Below are 23,434 nucleotides of genomic sequence, written 5' to 3' on the forward strand. Positions count from 1 at the left end.
TCAAACCAGCAACCTTCCCATTACAAGCCCTGCTCCTTACCACTGTGGCACATAGCCACCCATAGACAGGCAACATACTGATGATCTGCAGATATTACAGCTTCCAGCAAGTGAAATTATATGAGAATTGAGTTTAGTGAGGAAACGCAGTGAAAGTTAGTGCTAGGATACAGAGTTAAAATGGAGAAGTTGATATCACACAGTTACAACAGTAAAAGAGGGAGATATACAACAGCAAGTTACTTACCCGAAGTACAATAGTCAGCTAATTATAGATAATTGTGTATTTTCTCTCGATTTCACTTTAAGACATTCTTCTCTGAATGGTTCTCTCGGACACTCAGAACAGGCAATACTTAAATGTATGACTGAGTCATGGAAACTGGAAGTCTAGGTTTGCCACTTCTCATAGCCATCAGCTCATCTTTTAGTCAAATTCCATGTGCTTCCACGTGCCCAGTGATTCCGACTGGACCCACAGGTGAAGTGCAAGATGCAATATGAAAAAAATACATATTATACACTTTCCACAGACAGTCAAATTAATCAAATTAAATACTATTCTTCATAGGTAGGAGGCATTTATGGGTTGATGTTGTACAATATTGTTATTGTCATTTTTTAAACTACACATTCATAACATGACACTGTAAAACGAAATATTTCAATACTTTACATACATATACATAATGTATATATACTTTATGTTTATTCCATGGGCTTGGAATGGCTGAGAATCACTCTACACAAGTCAATTAACATCTCTATTCATGAGAACAGGAATTTATCCTAAACCTTCCACAAATTCAAACTGTAACATTTCCTAAATGAAGGCAAAGAGTAAGGTCAAATCCCATTCACTGGCATTCTAATTGACTGCACTCAGTGGCATATGAGAAAGGTCCAACAAAATTAATTTATTCATTAAAATTAACAAATTGATTAAATTAATTAATTTTCATTTTTACATTTTTTATTAATAATAATAATAATAATCTATGTGGAACCTTTAATCTCCATAGGTGTAGCACCTACAATTTTACACTCATTGCCAACTACAGGACCTTGGTCCTAGATGTTCATCCATTCTGCATACAGTTCGTACATACTGTATTACAGTCAGTATATTGTCATTTCAAACATGAATCCATAAATGGGTGTAATGTGATGCAAACACAAATGTTACATTATTAGGTACCATTAAGTCTCACTGGTGTAACTACACCATGTAGTGAATGCAGCAATACCACAGCCCGGTTCTCTTTTCTCAAAATATCACAGTGTGACAAGGCCAGAGCACAGCCTGAAGGAAACCTCTGTGCCAAGACCAAACCAACACCATCGCCCAACCTTGTGACACATTTTCATGAAGTAAATTATTACTGGTGTACAGACAGGGTGAGTGAGAGAGATAAAGACAGACAAAGAGAAAGAGAAATCCCCTGCTCAGTGTATAGAGAAACACCCAAATCCACACATCCTGCACAGTAAATGATATTACTATCGGGCAAGTCCAGAGACACTGTGGACCTTGCCTATCACATTGTAACGGATCTCAACTCACCTTTTCTCCCTGAGCTAGGTGGCCCCGGTGGTTTATCAGTTACTGACCCTTTAAAGAAAAAGCAAAACTTTTACACAACATTTTCAGTGCTGGCTTGCATTGCACACCTTCAGAGAAACCAGAGGGTAAAGAAGATTAGATATGTAGGCCTCACTCCCAGTTCCCAGATTCTTGTACTCTCCGGAATAAGTAACATGCACATTTCTATAATTAAGGCAAAGAGAACATCTTGGTTGGAAACAAACAAATCTAAACTAAAAACATCTTTATCTACTCGACAGTATTGCTTTGGTCCGTACCTGAACATTCAGTGCAGCTAAAAAGATCACCTTGAGATAATCCAACATCTTCTAAACAATTTTGAGACTTGTCTATCTCAGTTTCTCTTACATGGGTCCTACTGAAGACTTGCTGTTTGTAAAATTGAAACCAAAACATACTGTAAGTTAATAAATACTGGGTTCAATTCAGACCTAACTGAACCTGGACAAAATTCAGAGATGTTCAGAGATGAACCAAGCAAAATGTTATTCAACTGTTATTCAAAAACACTCTTCTTTTTGTGTTGTGAAGACAAGATATCCTTACTTACTTCAGAAGCTAATTTCCAAAACTCAATGCATATTTTTCATGAAAATTAAGGGTCAACAATCTTATCCTGTAAAATAATCTACTGTATAAAAACATTTCCCACAGAATCAGGCATTTATGTTTTCATTTTGATGTTCTCAACAAGGTAGGCTGCTTTCCAAAACCTGTAAAGGATCCATATATGTCACCTGTACAGACAGCACTGTGATAATAACCAACATTTTTATGATTCCTGTGCATAGGTGAATGCTGACATGGTTCTATGTACGTGCAAATTTTCAGTTGGGACTTGATACAGGTTTGCATGCATGGACTCTATGGGCATTTACAAAACATACACTGAAACCAATTAGAATGGGAGGTAGAGAGAAATTTGAATGAAGGCAATCATGAAATGTAATACCTGACAATCCACTTGTCCCAGCATGAGTTCCCATAAATTCACGGAAGTTTCCTGCAAACGTATGCGAGATAATTTGTTTTTGTTATTCAAACAGGGGAATTTGATCATGTGAGCAATGGAAGATATCAGCGGTTGTGAGAGATATCCAAATAGGGGAAGCTGAAGGATGCTTCTCTGCTTTTATTTTAACATTGTTGTTCCAGTTTGCTGCTAACAGCAAAGTGATGGGAACCTCTTAGCCATCAGATTTCGCCCCAGTATCGGTGACTCAAGGTCATCAAAGACTTGTCAGATTCATACAGAAGCAGCTGAAAGATACCTTTGCATGAAACAAGAATGAAAATATCGGATCTTATGCCGGACAGAGGAGGAGCAGGTAGGAATTCTAGGACTCTGTAGCATATGCCTAATTGATTTCATGGTCAATAATTTCACCACGTTTTAAGAAAATTCCTCCATCATCTAATTTTAATCAGATGCGAGTTTTTTTGTTTTGGTTTGAAAAATATTGTACAATTAACTGAGTTCAGTATTGGGATGTAGCATGAGGGAGACTTGGGAGGAGAGTACAGAAGGGTAAAGTCCTGCTTAAAATGCCATTGGTGGAGACCCCGCTCACCGACTCCAATTCTAATGTCTAACGTTACAATATGACCAAAAAAATCACATGATCACACTTTGTTAAAGAGTGCAATAGGGCTTAATGGCACTGCAATCAAAATCTGGAGAGAGCTCAGGGCATTATCCTCAGAGGAGACTCAATGAGCAAATTACAGTCATTATTGTAAAATGTTCCCATCCAGTTTTAGATGTGCAGCCCCTCTCACATCTCCTCTAATCTGCTCAACAAGAGGCTGAAAGGCATACCTAAAGGTACAATGTACTTCAGTTATTCAATTCCCTCTCTTCACCTCAGACAAGACACTTAAGAAGAGCTTCATGTTGTGTTGACAGAGACCAAAAGTACCTTAACACATAGGGCACTCCATGCTCAGTACCTGTAAACACAGAATCATCACATGCTGGTACACACACATGCACACTGCACATGTGATTGCACACTCTCCATATACACAAAACACGCAGCACAAACAGTACCTGAACATATGGGGGTCCTGTTGTGAACTGAAGAACCACTGACTGGCTTGCCGTCGGACGTGACACACCAGCAATACCCTGTCAGAGTGTGGCATTGCACCTGGGGGACGTATGAGGTGACAACATGTGAGGTCCAGGGCGGGTCAGCAACACATTTTCCCTCACCCAAGCAATCGTGAAATTCCAAACACATCAAAGGTAGATATGAAAATAACAACACTCCTAAAGTCAGGAGGACTCAGTAACAACAGCCGTGAATGTGACTGCATACATATTCACATAAGGTTTCCAGTTAATTGCCAGGCTGTAACTGCCCATTCACTTGTTTTCCCACTACTCCTTACATTGCTGCTCTGCCCATAAAATAGAGGACTCATCCCTTTTAAAGAAGGTCAGAGTAAATACACTCTGCTCTACTGATCACAGTGAATTCCAGTAGGCAAGATGAGAGATTTAAGACTCAACAGTTGTTGAGAACTCAAGAACTGGCTGATGCCATGAAAACCTTATGGTTCACAAATTATGTTGCAAATCAAAATAAGTTAAAGATTTACTGACTTTTCTGACTGGTTTTACAGTTGCCAAATGCCTGCAGTTAGTCTGCTTTGGGTCTTGGAATAAAACCATGGCGAATATTGTAACTCAGCAGTTGTATCATGTATTAAAACAAAAACAGCAGGGTTATTATTGAACTATTGGCATGAATATGTACTGAAAGATAAATGAGGGCACTGAACAATATGGTTTAACTGGAAAAGTCCCCTTGGGGCAATAGTTGGTCTAGAACCCAGCTGAGCCCAGCTGATGCCACCATTAAGAGCAAGGAGCAATGAGCCAACCCAACTCCAAGGAGCAGCAGGTGGCAAGAAAGAGATGGGGCAGTTGAAAACAATGATTACATAAACAGTCAAGACAGGTGCTTGTCAAAATCTTTCACAATTATGCTGTCAAAGTCATCTTTGTGTACTATTCATACATACAGGTAGGACATCTGGAACCACAGTTGATTTGGAAGCCATCATGTCACAAGTACTGTATATTTAAAAGCAGCAGTATAAAATTAGCACTGACGGAAAATGACGGGAGTCAATTATAAAACCACTAAGTACCTGCTCATTGACCTGTTAAAATAACTAAATAAGGTTTCATAAAATTTCACTTCATTAAAGCAAAATCTGAATAATTACTGTTGCTGTACACTGTGTTGTTGTTAAGGGTAAATTAACGTGTGTGACAATAACCAATCAAAATTCAGCATTTAAATGAAATGATATTAGCATATAAATGAAATGCGCCAGTTACTTTGCTCATTGTCATCACTGCACAGTTACACAGTGTCAGATAATGTAATTCAGGTGGTACAGGGTGGGAATAACGCTGTGAATTGGAGAGGAGACAGACAGATGCTCAGACCTGAGTGTAGGATCCGTCGTCATTGCACTCCGGAATGAAGATTGACTCCTGGGGCCGCTTGGCCTGCTCCAGCGCTTGGCTTCTTTCCACGCGACACTTGGACAGGCCCGCGTCTGCAACACAAGCACATCTGTGCTGATTCATTATGCCCCCTCCGCACCTGCACAAACAGGGAAGGACGCAGCCCAGGGTCTGCAGCAGCAGCACACCTGTGCTGACAGTTCTCCTCCCTCTGTCAGGCTGCGCAATGGAGCAGGAATGAGGACAGCAATGTTCACTCTAGGCTGTGCCATCATGCCAGTGCTACTGCTTACTGCTATATACAGTGGACTGCTGACTTTTGGTAGGAGCACGTGCATGCATACTTTCAATAAGCCAATTGGCTCTAGTCTGAACAAGCAAAGTTATGTCCCCCTAGCTTACATAAAGACAGCCAGCTAACTGCAATTTTTGCAGTTCCACAGCTAAATTACCCTGAATGCCTCAGTAAATAACCACATGTTTTAAAAAATGATGCCTAATGTATAAAAAATAAACACTGTACAAACTGCCCTGGACAAGTGCTTCTGCTAAGCACATAGAGTATATACTAATACAAAGGAGTACACACTGTATGATGATGAGCATGTTATTGTTTTACAAATTGTGTTTAACTCAGAAACCATTTAAAACTGCTCATCCCAGATTAAATTCATAACAGGACTTCAGAACACTACTTCAAATGTAAATGGAAATTCAGTGTCCAAGGCTGAGATAGCATGTTAATGATATTGTTGAAAGGGATATGAAGAAAGGTCACCAGCCCATTCTTTAAGCAGGAATTAATGAGTCAAGGTTTCCACTGGAATACTCATTGCAAAATAAAGTTTCATGGACACACATACTAGTCCAGACAGGGCAAAAACAGTGAAGTGACTCACAAAGTTATATTTTAAAAATATTTTCTGTTGTGTGCCAGGGGATGTACCAGTATTCAAAGTGGAGCACAAAATAGCTCATGATGACAAAAAGATCCATAAAAAACACACTGAAAACTACTCAGAGGCAAAGTATATTGAGAGCCTGTGGCTAATGCCGTACATGTAAGTAGTCACACAGACCCTTGCTACTCTATGCACGCATGTTTATTCTTGTGCATGCCCCTCCTTAGAGTCAATTTAGAGTCTAAGAGCGTAAAATTGTCTACGAGTGCATAAAGTCTAAGAGTGCATAATATATTCCCAGAACATATATAACCTCAGCATGTACGATATAAAACAAACACAGACATTCTTATGTACACACATGAACACATAAAACAAAGATATGCACATAAGGACACACACGCATATGTGCTCGCACACAGACAAACAAACGTACATATGTTCTCATGCACAGGTGTGCACACACTTAAAACACATGCACATACATACGTACGGACACACACACACAAGCAAGTACACATGTACCCATGCTCACACATGCACATAAATAAACCAAACACACACACACACACACACACGTTCCCATGCACACACATGTACATATAACAATATAACAAACACACACACACACACACACACACATTCCTATGCACACACATGTACATATAAAAATATAACAAACACACAAACACACACACATACACACACACGTACCTAAGCACACACATGTACATATAACAATATAACAAACACACAAACACGTTCCTATGCACACACATGTACATATAACAATATAACAAACACACAAACACGTTCCTATGCACACACATGTACATATAACAATATAACAAATACACACATCTTTTTGCATTAACCCCACAGTGTTGTTCCCGCAGCCCCATGTGTCAGGGCAGATGCTTCTAGACTCCTCAGAGTGGACAAACATGAAACACCTGCTGGGCCTTCAAGCCCTGTGATAGATTGGCTGAAACCAGGCCAAGCGCGGATGGACTTGGGTCAGTTTAAAAAATTTAATCACAAGCATACTGTGAGCCTGATGGAGCGGCGCTCACAGCACAGCCCATCGGCACAGCTGGGCTGTGCCAAGTCTGGTGGAGAGCCAAATGCCTCAGGCTACCTCCGTGACCCCAAAAGAGACGAAGGAATCTCCGTGATCCGGGAGGTCCGAAAAGCACCACTGGCCAGAGGCAACTCCGCAGGAACGGCGAGGCGGTCGACTCCCGTTAACAGCCGTAACAACATTAACAAAAAAAGGGACGAAATATCTGCTGTTACATAACGCGCTTGGAACGTGATCCACCAAAGCGCGTGGCGTCATTACTCAGTTTAATGAGCGTTAATGATAGCACCCGATCCTGTTTTCTTTTTCCTGCAGATTATGGATCGTCCGCGGTGTGACTGATGTCCAACACCTACGCTCTCTGGCTTCCCTCCGCTTCATTCACATGCATCAGCCAGGGGGAATCGGAGGCTCGTAACTCTCCCGGGGAGGAATCCAGACCTACAAGCACTTATCAGCATTTAAAAATATTTTTACTCTCAAAGTGGAATGAGCGAACAACTTAAAAACGCGAAAATGTGAAAAAGGCCCGACCCTGACTCTCGGCCTATCAATCAGTCCTGGGCGAGTGCCTGGAAGCCAGCAGCCGGGGGGGAATGTGCGATCCTCATCTGTAAAGACTTACACACGTCCAAAGGGGCGGAAAATGAAAGACACCTTATCTGCGCCCTCTCTCCCCCCGACTCAGTCTACTGCCCCGGGGGGATGATGTGGTGTAACAGTCATGAGTGAGACATGTGCGGGGTTCCTCCTCTCCCAGCAACTCCTCCACTCAGCCCTTGCTGGAGCATGGAGGACTGGAAGTCAAGGGAACAGTGCGACATACCTCTCAGCTCCAGGTCTTTCCCCTCTGTGGATGACGTGGGCACTGGGCCTGAGGGGGGTTGGTCGATTCTCCAGTTTTTACCTGAAAAAAAAGACCCAAAAAGTCCTCACATCCACCCTGCTTGTGTGTGCAAGATGGCATGGGTCTAAGTCTCCACAATGACAGGGAGAGCTGGAGGTAGGGTTTGCTCTCACCTCTGCAGCGACCACGGTGTGCTAAGGTGAGGGAGCGGTCTTTGCACCTCGCCCTCTGCAGGTCGCAGCCGGTATCGTAGCTCCGTCCATCCGAGCCACACACAGGCTTGCCCTGCGTCCGCGAGCAGATGATGCTGCAGTGGGTCTCCCGGTCCCCAATCAGCCACTGGAAGGAAAGCAACATGGCAGCATTAGAGGAGCCAGTGGAGAGAAAACCGCATGGCACCACTACTCTGTGCGCAGGAAAGAGCAGATGTTACACAGCTACGAACACAAAGCTACTCCCAGTCTACCTAGACCTGGACCAATCTCCCTGAGGTTTGCCATTTACACAAAAATCTCTTCAATGCTCCCCATTTAGTGCACCTTTCCAAAATTACAGGATACAACAACAGAAATCACTTGCATGTAAAATGCAATGAGTGTGACATTAAATGCAAAGTACAGCAAACGTATTTTGCAATGAAACGACAATATAAATTTGGCTGAAATTCACATAGCTCCTGGATGGTAGATCTGTAATGCTACCTTAACCTAAAAGAAAGAAAAAATTTATTGGAGGTGGCTAAAAGTAGGTTCAAGAAATAACAGAACCGTACGTACTTAAAGGGTGTGAGGGCCCAGTAAAACCAACTTTAAATACATTTCTGTTTCTGAAAACTGTTACAACCTAGAGCCTGACACTACAATCCCTCTTCCTTAGCATGGACCACTGCTATATAGGTGTCTTCCAGTTATGTGTAATTCCAATCAAATAAAAAAGGTGAAACCACAAATTTGCCACAACAAAATCTGGATGACCACAATCAACAGTGGTCAAAAATACAAAAGAATTAACAACTCTTCCACACAGTGACAACAACGATCCCACTGAAAATCTGTAATAACCAATTTTGTGCCTTTGGGATATAAATTTAGTTTGCATGTAACCCCACCAATCAGAGAGATCAATGGTAGACGGGGAAGGGGGAAACTCCAATCCCCACATCACGGTGTGGAGTATGCAGGCCCAGGCCAGAGCATACAAGAGACCTGGGACAGAAGCTTGTCTTCTTGCAGAATTAATGAGGAAGAGGCTCCACTTAACTGTACAGAAGTCCAAAAAGAGAGATCCTCTCGGTGTTCCTCCCTCAGTAACAGCTACACTTTTGAAGGAAGACTCTTTCCCTGGAGTGTCATCTTCTAGACAGCAGTAATCAACATAAATTGTTTTACACTTTGTTATTCTTCTACTCCATCATTCCCCTGGCTCTCTGACCATCTCATACATAATTCTCCAAGATTTCGGCGAGGCACGAAACTTAATCTAGCTAAAGTGCTGCAAGATGTCACAGGAGAGGGGAGAAAGAGCACAGAAAGTAGTTGTTCTGCCAGCTGTAAAGCATTCCTGTGAGGTGGCTCTTTCAGTGCAGGAACACACTGGGCTACCAGCTAAACTGTAAGGCTGTAATTTGCTCTGGATCATGGTTCAGCTGTATCCAGACCCTGGCTGATCATGTATCTCAGGTGCGTCTGACCAAGGGGGAGTATGAAATGAGACAATACTTCAGTCCATAACACAGGACACACCCCATCCCTTTGCAGCCCCATACAACTGGTCGGAAAAATGTCGCCCCCCCCCAATCCAAAAAACAGTGTTAAGAAAAGCTTTTCAAGTCAAGAATGATGAAAATGATGGAGGCCAGCTCAAAAACACATAAGGAAAACCCAGAGGAATAATATTAGTTGAATCCTCATCACCTAAATTGCTATGATGTATGTTTTAGGATTACACTAGGCCTTTAGAACCAGTTCCATCCATTGTATTGGATGGAATAATTATATCCAGTTCCACTGTATTATAAAGTTCTTTAAGTACGTTAATAAAACATTATCTTAGCAGACAGGACTTACATAATTTATCTTACAGTTTTTACACATTACCCATTTATACAATCCAGTATCTACTAAGGCAGTTTGAGTACCTTTTTCAAGGCTATAAAAGCAGTGCCCCCCCTAAGAATGGCCTGATTCAGATGCAGAGTTGATGTTTCAGAGCTGAATAGATAAGTTGGGATAATGAGACCTTCATCAATCATGACTGAAAGGGTAAGGAAAGAGTGGACTCTGAGTCCAAAGAATGCATATGGGGAAACTCGTAGCACTTGTTCTTCCATTCACCCATCAGTCAATCAATCAATCAGTCAATCAAACAATGTATTTCTACCCAGTATAAACACCATTTCCTATGAAAAAAGTACAATGCTTAATAAAATCATACTGAATCTCAAAAAATGCTCAGACACTGTGCTTCATGGTTATCTTCAAGAGAAAATAATGTATTTACCAAAGACACAGGAATAGCTGAAATCTTAGTGATGAACAACATCGCTGATTGAAATTACATTTTTTTTCTTCCCTCACTCTGAATTCATTACAGCATCTGATGTCATCATATTTTCCACTTTGTTCTTCAAGAGACTGCTCTAAGACATTTTACCCCTGGCTTAGTGATCAGCCTTAACAGATTTTCCCCCCAACTTTTCAACATTAACCTTTTTTATTTATTAGAAGAGCTGAACAAAGATTCCCCTGTCTCGGTTTTTCTGCAGTGCTGCCCGAAGGCTGCGGGTCTGCATTCAGACCGGAGTGCGTCCTGACATGGAGGTCTCGCAGGAGTTGGTACGCGCTCAGCCAATGCTTGGATGGCTTTATGAAAAGAAAATAAATTGAAACTCCCTCATTCTGGATAAGCAAGCGATAACAGAGTTTGGAAAAGATACCTGCAGCACATCTCCAACAGAAACACACATTACGCATCCATTGTCAATGACACTAAGAGTTTTCTGAGAGGAACCATTAATGATTGTTCATTGTTCATTGTGTCACTGTTATCATTTGTAGCTTTGTCCTTCCAGGTGTACTGCCAGCATCTGAGCAGGCCCTGTGTGATCAAGAGGCACTATGGGAAATGCATACTGAGTCCTCTATTAATTGTGTTGGACATGTGGAGCAAAGTTATGTGTTTGACAGAAGCAAGTAAGTGGCCAGGTCTCCATAAGAGCAGGTTAGACCTTAATCTATAAATTCTTGTATAGTGTACAACTTTTGTTTTACTGAATTGTACTGACTAATACTTCACTAGTGGGTTATATTCAGAAACAATGGTTCATGTTGGTGGATAGTTTTGATGAACAGAATTACCAATGTCAATCTATTATTAGTCATTGAACTGCCCTTGACTCTCATTACTCACTTGATGCCGTCACTCCTTCTCTTGAACTAGAAATCAGAATACATTGACTTGACTAAAAGGAGACTTAACAACTACTTACACTCAAAGCTGTTGAATGTTAGCTTTGTTATCATTTTAAAAGTTTCCTGTGAAGTCTATCAATTGATATCAACCGTATCCACCATCAAACAATACTGTTTTCACTAGTACAGCATTAGCTATGTTGACACCCTCACAATGCAAAAAAGCAAAACTGACTATATTGCTGTCACTTGCCTCTTAAGCCTGCAGCATGAAAAATTAAAATTCAACTTTGCACAATTACTGTAAATTGTTCATTACTAATGATGCATTCAAAATTACTACCAAACAAAACAAAGAGAATCTACCTCATATGGTGAAATATTATGATGTCAATTATACTGTCATATTCTACATATTCTAATATTGATTAACTGATATTTTATTGATCTGTTGATCTGTGGAGAACTACAAAAGAGATCTTTTGATTTTTCCCTCAGTTCACACAAGGAAAAAAAATTCACACATTTATTATATTTTTAAGCAACACTTCTATTCAAATCTCATTCTCTTCCCTTGTCAATTGAGACAGAATGTATGTCTCCCATTTTTTACAAAAAAAATGGTGGTTTACATCATAAATTCTAATGATCAGTATACAACAGAACAAAAAAATAACTCACTAATAGTATGATTACATTTGGTCTTTGAATAAAGAAATCCACGAAAAACCTTAGCACATAGACATGAACTGAGTTATGAGGTAAAGTTGGCAGGTGAAAATATTAGCAATCTCATAGGAAAGACCTCTCTGCTGACAGCAGATATACAGTAGTAAAACTGAGTTATGATGTAGGAAAAAAACAGTAGGCAATTTAATTTTAATTTCTACATTTTTCTGTTGGCTTTGGGTGAAAAAGACATTAAAGTAACACAAAGAAAAGGCATTATTCTGATGAAAGGCAGAGTACTTAGGCCAAAGCAGCGCAGTGTATCAGAACTACAGAATCTACTTCCAAATCAAGCTGGTTTAAAGGCTGATTCATAACCCTCAGACGAATCCTTCCCAGGCTGACTCGACCCACCCACCTCTTGCTCCATATACACTTTTCAAAAAGGGTACTTTCAGCTTTTCTCTCCTTTTTGCTCCTTAATACCATTTTCCCAAACTTAGTATCGCATCACACTCAGGTTAATGTATTCCTGCTCAGAATGAATATCAAACACCCTTAGTTTGCACATTTTAGTATTTTCATCTGTGTTAACTGTGAGTGTGTATCACATAGTAGTAGCCAATATGGGTGAAGATGGAGAGCAGCCAAACCATACAAGGATCTGACATCCACGAAACAACCTCCAACACGATTTGTGACCATTACATAAATCCACAAAGGGGGAAGAGGCAGACATAAACTGACACTTTCACTTAAAACCCCATCAGATGACGGTTACTGTGACCAATGGTGTCGGATTACAGCTTGACATGAGCTGACAATGAAACAAGAGTCCTTATTAGTGTTGTGTACTGAAGATAAGATTCATTGGAAGCTTGAGGGACATTATTGAAACCAAGCCATTTTCTTTCGTTCACAGTTAGCCTCATGATCATTTCACAACAATAAACATCTTTGTGGGGGCAGATACAACATTACTAAGTGTAACGGTAAACTCATATATGTGTATAGTATCAAATAGTTGTTGGGAAAGGTTATTGGGAAAGAGCTATTTTAAGTTATGTGAAACAGTATTTGACTTAGAATGTGTGAGCACATTCTGAGTCACAGACTCTGTGCATAGAGTCTTTGTTCCTGAGAGTGATACAGACCTTTGTCAGACACTGTCCCTTTAACCTTAACCTGAGAAGGTAAGGGTAGCATCCACTGATCACAGACACAAAAACGGCCAAAGACCTACCAGCATGTTATTAAGGCACAGTCCCTGCCAAAGAGCAATTGTCATCTTAAAAAGAGACCAGCAGTGACCAATCCAAAGCTGTAGAGAAATATCACACGTGATGACATCACATTTTCGTGGCACTGTGTACAGAAACAGAACAACTCAATAGTCACTGCGAGCAGACAAATAGCCCACCTGAGCCTGTGTGTTCCATGCATTCTTATCTGTTTGACATCTGCTTCACAAACACCCCCCATAATTTCCAGATCCACAGCGACCCCAGACGCAGAGCACGAGGAGGCTTTCCCCTGCCTCAACACTCCCACTAAGACCCTGCAGGCAGCGGCGTGGGCCAGTGTGAACAACCACCTCAGGTCAGCCCCAAGGAGGCAGACACACAGGGCCCATTGTCACGGCTTATCTCCGTGGTTCCTGAGAGAAAACGTTGTTCTTCGGGAACCCTTTCAGACGACAAAGGGATGGATGGGTTTGCGGATTTCCCCTGACCACAGACAAAACAGCGCTGAGGGCAACCGCCCGCGCCCCCCCCCCCCCCCCCCCCCCCAAGTCACCCCCCTCGAAAACCACAGCAATGACATACACACACTTTCAACATTCTGTTAAATCAGAAAAAATACTGGCAACCGTTGAAACAGCCCATTAAAGTATGGGTGTTTCTGTTACAAACTTGTCCTAACAAAGCTCAGCCTGGGACCGAAACATTATCCTGTGTGAACCACTAAAATAAACTGTTTTTGGGAGCAGAGAGCATTAGGGCACTTTTGATGCAGTTACAATGCCATCACATCATCAAATCAGATCATCTGAATGTAATATTCACCATTGTTCTACCTACCCTAAAGCACAACTCAGAACATCAGCCACTAAACACCCATTAGACTGCATCCCCTAAATTTTTATTAATTCAATGATGTGACCCCACAAGGGCAGTCCCGTCTGCTGCAGTAAAAACACACATCCTCTACAGTCAGAAGCACTGAAAACACCAGATTTTAGCACTGCTCATAAAACACATGGAATAAAACAAAATCAAATGCCATTGTGCTCTGATTGCCACAGAAATGCTTTTACAGCTGTTGGCATGAATTTGATTTCATTCTGACCCGCTGATGTTATACAACTCAGGAGAATCTACACATACAATGCAAAGTACTTTCTAAACCTACCTTTAAGTGTTAAACACTGAAACAATCTATTTCAGGGGCAGAATAAACAGAGAGTTCCAAACCACATCAAAAACTGGGGTATGTAATAGGTGTTCTAAAACAGTAAAACTGAACTTTCCAATTGATTTTATACACGTTGGATCAGGTTCATTTATCCTCACGGTTTTTATACTGAAACTCAAGCTATAAAACTTCTGCATAGAACGTGAAATGTATACCCTTCTCACCTGCAGTATACTGCAGTTGCTCTTTGTGTTAAGTTGAGCTTTTGTTTAATTGGCAACGCAGGTGTTCTCATTGTGAGTAAGACAGATGGCCCAGAGTCCCTTCCCGATGTAGTGAAAGGTCACTATGAACCCTGAGCATCCCTGCTTCCTTGCTGCTCCTGCACTGTATCTCAGACCATGGGGACTTACTCAGATGCTGGCAATGAATTATCAGCATAGATTGTAAATGGTGGTCTGGTGCATACTGACGGACAAGCTCACACACACACACAGATACACAGGAAAGAATGTGCGGCATGATTATGGCACAGGGCGCAGGAAAATATCTGTTGCCAGTCATTTCAGGGTTACTGTAATGACAGTGCCACGGAACGTACTGTTTTGTATCTTGGTAAAATGACTCCATTTATGGGAATGGCAGGATAATAGGGAGTGCTATGTGTAAAGCAGATTGGTTCTTGGCTGGGCTACGTCTGGGGTGAGAAGTAGCTGGACTCCATGTGCCAAACCTGCTGTAACGTGTGAGAGAGTCATTACCCCTTGGACAGAACAACAAAAACAACAATACTAACAACAACAAAAAAACACAAAAAAAGCTCCCGATAAATCCTTGCGTGATTAACAGGAGGGGGGCTGCTGGCACTAGGTAATCAGCCATAGACTTATTTAACCAAAAGGGAAAAGTTTGGACAATTAAGCAAACAAAAGTTAACACATTTTTCCCTTATGGAGACTGAAGAAAGACTTCTCTAATGCCAACACTAATTGTGTACAGTATGTGGTTTTAATGGGCCAATTTAATTACTTTTGTCCAGCGATTAACATTCTGGTTTGAGGAAATCTATAAAGCACATGCCATCTCTCACATTGTTTCAATTAACACTCTTTACTAAACGTTGTTATAAAAAAGTCAGAAAAATAAAGAGGAATGCATGAAAAAATCCCCCCCACCTTAAAAGTCTAATTAGGTTTGTCTTTAAAAGAAACCTGTAATTTCTTTTTTTCAAAGTACCTCTAAAATTAGGCATTGGCGTGTTGTGAACTGGCAAACACATGGGGACAAATTTCACACTGGAGGTGTGAAGTGTGTGTGCCACTCACTGCAGGAGGGAGACTCGTAACACTCCCCGCTCCCTGTGCCTCTGCTCTGCACACTCTCCATGCCATTCTGCCCTGCCAACTGTATACCCACTCCTTTCACTCCTTATCCCCGTGTCCCTCTGCCCCACCCACTGCCCTGTGTCCCTCTGCCCCGCCCACTGCCCTGTCTCTCTCTGCCCCGCTCACTGCCATAGGTCCCTCTACTCCACCCACCCCCTACCCCCCCCACCCCCCCAGCATGCTGTTGGAAAGATAAGACAATATTTTTTTTTAACCTTTGTGTAACATTTTCTGTCTTGCTCTGATTATTCCTTTGAATAAGGTGTTCATGCCTTATGTGTACTGTGGTGACAATGGCAGATGGCAAATAAATGCAACCTTTTATTTCAAGCAAGAAGTGCCCGAAAATACAGAAGCTGCTAAAATAAAAGACAGGCCTCACCCAGCCGCCAGTTCTGATTAAACTACACTTACGTTGTGCCAGGGAAAAGTTACAGCTACTGTAGCCAGCCAGGCTGTGTAATGCTTACAGCCTTCACGTGTCATCAATAACAAAGTTACAACCAGTAAATGGGTCAAGGTTTTGAGCTTAAAATCACAACACTTTGATCTACGTATTTATCTCTTTGCCCTTACTTGCTGAATATATTATTTGATGGCCAGAAACTGCTGATACAGATAAACCATGACAACGCGGCTTTGACGCAGCGAAAGTGGGAAAATGAGTAACTTCTTTCTTGTGCCTTTTGCGAGATGTGACAAATAGTTTTCCCCTGTTCCCGTAGTAGGAGGAAATCTGATTATGAACATTCTTTGTTTGTCACTAATGCCCCGTCCTGGCCACAGTACAGTCGTCTCTGTTCACAGGCTCTGGTCCACAATTGGCCTCCCCCCCTCCCCTTCAGGGATTTTTGGCCAGGGAAAGATCGCTTCGGAGGAAATCAAAGCAAAACACAATAATTGGAAAATATGCAGCAGAACAATGCTGAAATAATAAGAACGTATCAGAGGGGAAAGGAAGCGTGTTAGGAAGTCCTAATACAGGAGATTATAGGTTTAAACAGATTAATGCCACTGTGAGGGCCATTAATGACTCTTTCCTCAACTATCCATCTTCTTGCAGTGGTTTGGTGAGCAGGACTGACCTGAGACAGATGGAGAGAATGAGAACCAGAGAGGAGGAAGAGGAGAGAGAGAGGAGTTTAGGCACAGCAAATTCCACAAGAGCCTGTCTCTAACTCAGTGTGTTGAACAGACTTCAATCAAGCCTGCAATAACACAACACAAACAGTCTGTGAACTGTGACCATCATCAGCATGAAAACTGCAAGAGAGTGGTAAGCAGATAGCCCATAACTGTCTGATCAGCCCATGGACAGAGATAACCTAAAAACAGAGCTCTGGAACAAAACTGCAATTAATTACATTGATTAAAAGCCCCAAAATGTAGCGTGAGGGCAGCTGTGTTGATTGTGTAACCAACAGAGCACATCATCATGTGTGCTGCATGGCTGCCCACCAGCGACACCCTCGAATGCCCTCTCTCCCTTACTCCCAGGGACATGGTTGAGAGATATCTGCACCCTTGAAAGTCTAAAAATCACACTTATGACTGTGATATTCCAAATCAATTTCATTATTTTGGAGGTACGGGCAATATGCTTTTCAAGAGAGAGGCAACTACATAAAACCGTGGATGTAAGGTTTAAGTCAAGCTGTGTGCTGAAGGAAAAACCTAGTCCTTTAATGTCGCTCCTGCTGGAGACTGGGATGAGATATAGTGTTGGCTCCCTCAGAAACCTTAAGGGTTCTATGTAACAAGCTCTTTGATGACTCTGGTAAAACTGAAACAACCACATAATGATGGGCATCAATTAATTACATCCACTGCTAACACCTACTCCACTGTTTTTCATACACAGTGCATTACTGTTAAACAGCACTACACACCTCCCTGTGTCTCTTGAATATTATAAATTGCAACTGACAAATAATCACATTATATTGGATATCTGAACGTGTGTTCTATATTTTGTTGTAAGAGGATTCTACTTATTTTATGATTCAACATGAAGGTGTAAAGATCTTCTATATGTGAAAACTCCAAGACCTATAGAACCCACATCCCTGCCCTCTCTGACCCAACTCCCTGCTGTTTCCCTAAACTCCCACCTGTTCTCACTAAACTCCCACCCTTTCTCACTAAACTCCCACCCTTTCTAACTAAACTCTCTGCACTGTCTCACCAAACTCCCCGCCCTGTCTCACTTGAACTCCTTGCCCTGTCTCACCACATTCCCCACTCTCTCTGGCAAAAAATCCAAGCTCTTTCTCACTAAACCCCATTCCCTGTCTCTCTACACTCTCCGCACTGTCTCACTAAACCCCATTCCCTGTCTCTCTACACTCTCTGTTCCATCTCACCCAGCTCACTTCCCCTCCTTCCAGCCCACACAGGCAGCCATGGCTCTGAGCTCCATCCCTCCCCTGCCTGAGCCCTGGCTGCATTACTGCAATTAAGATTCTGTAGAGCACGCATAGCGACAAACCTCTCACACCTGTGCTTTGGAAGCGTTCATGCCTGCGCTCATAAAAAGCCTTGGAGGAGCAGCTTTTCAGCCAGTGATCTGATTTCTCAGGCAGGGAGAATGCAGTTTTGGCATGGCGCTTGGGTCAGCTTGCTTTGCTTGTTCTTTTAATGGGTATACAAGTCTTTAGTGACGCTCTCTCACAGGTATGTCGACTTTTCGTCTGTGCCCATCCTAATGTCCTAACACAGCCTGGTTTCTGTTCAGTTTCACTTTTTCCATTGTCCAATTCAGCATTTCACACTGAACCATTCTCCACCTCCTCCTTACTGGAGCTATAGATATACCCATCTTCTCAAGGGCTCTTGGAAAGGAACACATTTTTAAATCTGATTATTGCAAGTCATGCTGGATTGAAGATCAGCCAAGAGAGTATGTAATAAAATGCAATAATCAACTGAGTTAATTAGCAAATAAGCAAGCCCTTTTGTCAGACACAGGATACAAAGACCTTGTTAGCACAGGAAAGGATGTATTAAGCCCCAAAATATGATCAATTACTGGTGAGAAAAAGACAAACCACCACCAGTCTCTTTAAGCTTGGACTTTTTTTTTTCAAAATCTTTCAGCACAAGGATTACTCAATGCTTTGTCATGTTGAAATGTTTCACACGGCAACAAACCAGGACATCAAAGAGCAGGAAATATTACAGCCTTTTAAGTGGGGAATGCCAGTTTTTTCTTTTTTTGTGGGATGATAGCTGTTTTCACTGCAATACTGAGAAAATTAATATAATCATAAAGTTCTGCTTCCATTCACAGAGAGGATACATCTGTTAAGTCACTGCTATATGTAAAAATAGTATGCCGCTTTAAATGTCATGGTTTCTTTCATTTGCATTTTAGTTTTGATGCACATTTTCATGCACAAAAGTACCTTGCAAAATTTGTTCCAGCACAATTAGAGACTTAATTCCCCAGAAGCAGCATACTACCTAATGCACCAAGACCCTTATCAACCACCAGCATCCAGACTCACAAAGCATAGACAAATATCATACCTTTTGCCCAGCCCGTTCGGCTCATCTGTGGGCAGCAGGTGGGCAGCAGTGTGGAATTGTGCTTGTAACTGAAAGATTGCAGGAGTGATTCCCTGCTCAGGTACTGCTGCTGTACCCTTGGGCAAGGTACTTAACCCAGAATTGCCTCAGTAAATATCCAGCTGTATAAATGGGTAAAATGTAAAGTTACTAGATAAGACTGTCTGCTAAATGCCAATAATGTAATGTAATCTATTAACACCCCTCCTCAAAATACATTGCTAAATGTTTAAATTTTGCAGCATGAAGCTCATCTTGATTAGTGCTTTTGATTTTGGAGAGCATTTACCTTGGGTGGCACAGAAATCCCTAGTGGTAATGTTAATTCACCAGCCTTTCAAAGCAGCGGTGAGTATTCTGTGAGTTTGAGATGACATTATAACAAATAGACACTGCATTTACAGTCCGAGTTGGGTTATGAGAAAGTGGGATATGGTGCTGTGTTGTTTTGTTGAGTGCCGCAAAGGTTTAGTAAATTATTGAGAAATTGTGCTAAAACCAATGTGCACGCAACCACTTGCAATCATGATGCAGTGGGGTGATTATGTACAGAATCGATGAAAAATGTGAGTGACCTCACTTGCTCTGATTTTAATAAAAAGTCTTACAAATGCACAAATGTTTGCAATTGGAAAAATTAATTACATTGAGAATTCTGGAGATGAATGACCACACATACAGATTCAGAGATGCATGTGGTTAAAGTTAACTGGGCTGGGACCTTTTCACCCATTACAGCCCAAATAGTTACTATAGTTGCAGTCCTGATTTTTTTTTTTTTTACCATAGTAGTGATGTTCACATATGTATGTAAATCCCTGGATCTTTTTGGATATTGAAGTTAAGGCTAAGATATTAAATCATGATGCACTCTCCTTATGCGGTCTCAAGGAAACTCAAGTACCCAGTGCTTAGCAAGATTAATAATAAGATTATTAATAACAAATATATTGTTGTTTTTGTTTAATGACGCAAATTTCTTGGTTATATTTCCTAATTATGTACACAAATGTTTAGATGGATGCATCGATGTAACATGAAGACAAGTGTCCATTCTAACCCAGTGTGTGCAAATGGCAGAGTGGCTGACTCATGGAGTCTATTTAAGGGGCCAGTAATCTTGTGGAATTATTTCAAGGGGAGAAGTTCATGTCCAGTATGCAGAGCCCAGAATCGTAATGGAAAACCAACTTTTGAATCGAAGTAGCAAACTTCTTTTAAATTCCTCAAGAATTTACAAGACGTCAGCTGGGCATTAGGCATCTCTGTGCTTCTAACTAGAGAGAGTCAGAAGTCTTTCAACTAAGGACATGGAAAATGCAATGAGTGTGTGTGCATTCTTATGTGAATTAAATACATAAGTCAATTCATCATCATTAAGTTGTGTATAAAAAAGTATGCAAAGCATATAGGACTTCCAAAACAGATAAAATCTTAACCAACTTTCATTATTTTTCATTCCCAGCTACCTCATTCATATTCTAATACACCACAGCAACCTTACCATACTTGCTCCATTATACCTGTGATCCATACAATCACCTACTCTAATGCACTGGGTATTCCTTTTCAGCAATATCCTTCCAGCCATGTCAGACACACTCTGGTACATACGTCCCAGAAAATATATCATTCCCTGTTCATTCTACAATATATACCTACCATATCAATCATAATAACTCCACTTCTAATAGTACACAATTTACAAGAAACACAAAACACAACCTCTGAACTGCTTCACTGTTTCAGAACTAAGAAAAAAACCAGACATGCTCTTTCTGCAAATCATCGCTATCCTTTGAATGGCAATGAAATTGTCACCAATACATGAACCAAAGATTTACAAGCTCACAACAACTTTTTCAATATGACTTGTGTTTAAGTTATCAGAGAGCTATCCATGGAAACCTTTTTTTCATCACAGCTCAATTCACTCCAGTGAAAGTCTCTGGCTAGCAGTAATGCCTATGTCACTGACTATAGAAGCAGGGTCAGGTTCTAGGCTTACAGAATGCAGTTAGGAATGCTCAATCATGCATATAATCATTTCTCACATATCAAAAACAAAATAAAATTTGTATTTTTAAGTCCTCATAAATGTTTGAATTGCATAATGTTGAAGCAGAAATAGCACCCATACCCATACTCATAGCCTTCTGTTCTTTTTTTTTGCATCAATCAACTTCAACTTTTAGAAAGCTGTAAAACATGCATAAATAAATCAATAATCCAAATTTCCTGATTAATAAATTATGAAGATAACCTAAAACCATATTACATACACATACAGAGAAAGAGAGGCTTGCAGTAATTGTGAAACTCACTAAAGAATGTGTATGACTAAAGCTTCAAGGAACTAATTATTTAGGTCCACAGAATCATATATGACTGACATCAATCGGACATCAAGACATATTTAGGTTATTTGTAGCACAGCTTCAACATGAACTTTGCCATTTCTATCACATGACAAACTGCATACTGAATTATAACTCATGACACAAATACTAGTCAAATAAACTATTTTTCAATCTAGCTCGCTACATAATTACAGATGCATTTTGTTGACATCACTTGATCGAAGTTAAGTTAGATTCTGTGAAATAATGATGAATGGCAATATTTATTGATCCATTTTAAAAGCAAAATTTAAAAAGAGCAGCACATGGAAATTACTTGAGTTTTCAAGAATTATTATCATTTCACCTCACATACATACACAAAGTTACACACTTACGGCATACATTTTGCAGGAAAAGGAATTGCTTCATTTCTGAGATCCACCAGACTCCCTCTATCCAGGTCTATGCTTACATTACATTAAATTACCTGCATTTAGCAGACTCATTTATCCAGAACAACTTTGAGCACAACAGAACATAAATATTGCTTTGTCTCCATTAACAGAGAACAACAGCATTATTTGGGTAATGTGAAAAGAGTCTGGGCAACAACAAATCCAAAATGAAGAAATCAATGTCCAGCATAACACATTTTCAGCAACTGATGTCAGCAAATAAAAATGACCACACTTGTTACATGGCCAATGTAAATTTCCTACTTGACTGTAATATCTATTAGTTTTAGTGCTACAAACACCTTCCTGTTCCAATGAGAGGTGTAGACATAGCAGTAATGTTGGCTAATCTGAACTTCTTGTCACTCCACACCACTTAACCATAACCTCGGACTGCCAAAAATCTGTGGAAATTTTGTGGCATTGTTGGTTTCGCTTTTCAAATCCTTTCACTAATATGAGAGAGAGAGAGAGAGAGAGAGAGAGAGAGAGAGAGAGAGAGAGAGAGAGAAGTAGCTGTCAAGCTTAAAGGATAGTGCTACTATGTAAAACTGGGGGGAGAGAGTAGCAAAATGCCTGATTGCCCAGTTGGTTCTCAAATGGATATTTGAATAACAGCTTTTTATTAAATTAAGACTTATTCAGCCAGCTTCAAGGGGCAGGAGAGTAGTGTCAAAACCCCTGTCTCTACCCCTAAACCGAGTGAGATGAGGTGAAGCTCTCTCTCCTCTACTCTACAACTCAAATTCCAGTAAATTATTCTATAGCCAGTTGTTACAACTGAGTCACTGACCTGGCTATGAAAGTATCACGTACAAATGATATTAATTCAAATGCCATACATGTTAAAAAAAAACAAAACATTAATAGAACGTATTATTTAGCAGAACAAGATAATGAAATAAAACAGTAATGAATAGATTTATTAACTCAATGATTCAATGCTGAAGTAGCACTCATTAAATAGCAACTGGAAGTGTGAACTGAACAGTAAAATAATGTAAGCCAAGGGGAAGTCACCTTCCCCTATATAATGGTATAATGCAGCACTGGTATAGATTGTACAGTGATTCAGTAGGTATCTTAAATATGGCATTAGTGATTATAGTGTGAAAGAGGTAATAACATGAATCATTGCCATTTTTAAATGTAATATCTGCTTACATTTTCAGATATATTGTACACCCTTAAAGACAAACCCGACTGTCTCAAATTTTTTTTTTTTTTCTTGGGGGGGGGCAGGGCAGTCAACAGTCATTGCAAAGCTTAGA

At 40.6% G+C, this 23,434-nt stretch overlaps 1 protein-coding gene across 7 annotated transcripts in view; it reads right to left on the bottom strand.

Annotated features, from left to right (window-relative positions):
* The window catches only part of smoc1 (SPARC related modular calcium binding 1), a 57,909-nt gene that overhangs the window by 28,344 nt on the left and 6,131 nt on the right, over positions 1–23,434 (bottom strand). For 5 of the 7 annotated variants that reach the window (XM_036542121.1, XM_036542119.1, XM_036542117.1 and 2 more), the window contains exons 2-7: positions 8,094–8,259; positions 7,900–7,980; positions 5,070–5,182; positions 3,657–3,756; positions 2,559–2,609; positions 1,565–1,612 (exon numbers count right to left, since the gene is read on the bottom strand). In XM_036542121.1, the coding sequence (XP_036398014.1) occupies positions 1,565–1,612; positions 2,559–2,609; positions 3,657–3,756; positions 5,070–5,182; positions 7,900–7,980; positions 8,094–8,259 (559 nt within the window). The remainder of the gene's footprint in view (positions 1–1,564; positions 1,613–2,558; positions 2,610–3,656; positions 3,757–5,069; positions 5,183–7,899; positions 7,981–8,093; positions 8,260–23,434) is intronic. The other 2 variants (XM_036542124.1, XM_036542122.1) reach the window with 1 other exon arrangement.

This window comes from Megalops cyprinoides, chromosome 12, assembly GCF_013368585.1.
Source record: "Megalops cyprinoides isolate fMegCyp1 chromosome 12, fMegCyp1.pri, whole genome shotgun sequence".
NCBI lineage: Eukaryota > Metazoa > Chordata > Actinopteri > Elopiformes > Megalopidae > Megalops > Megalops cyprinoides.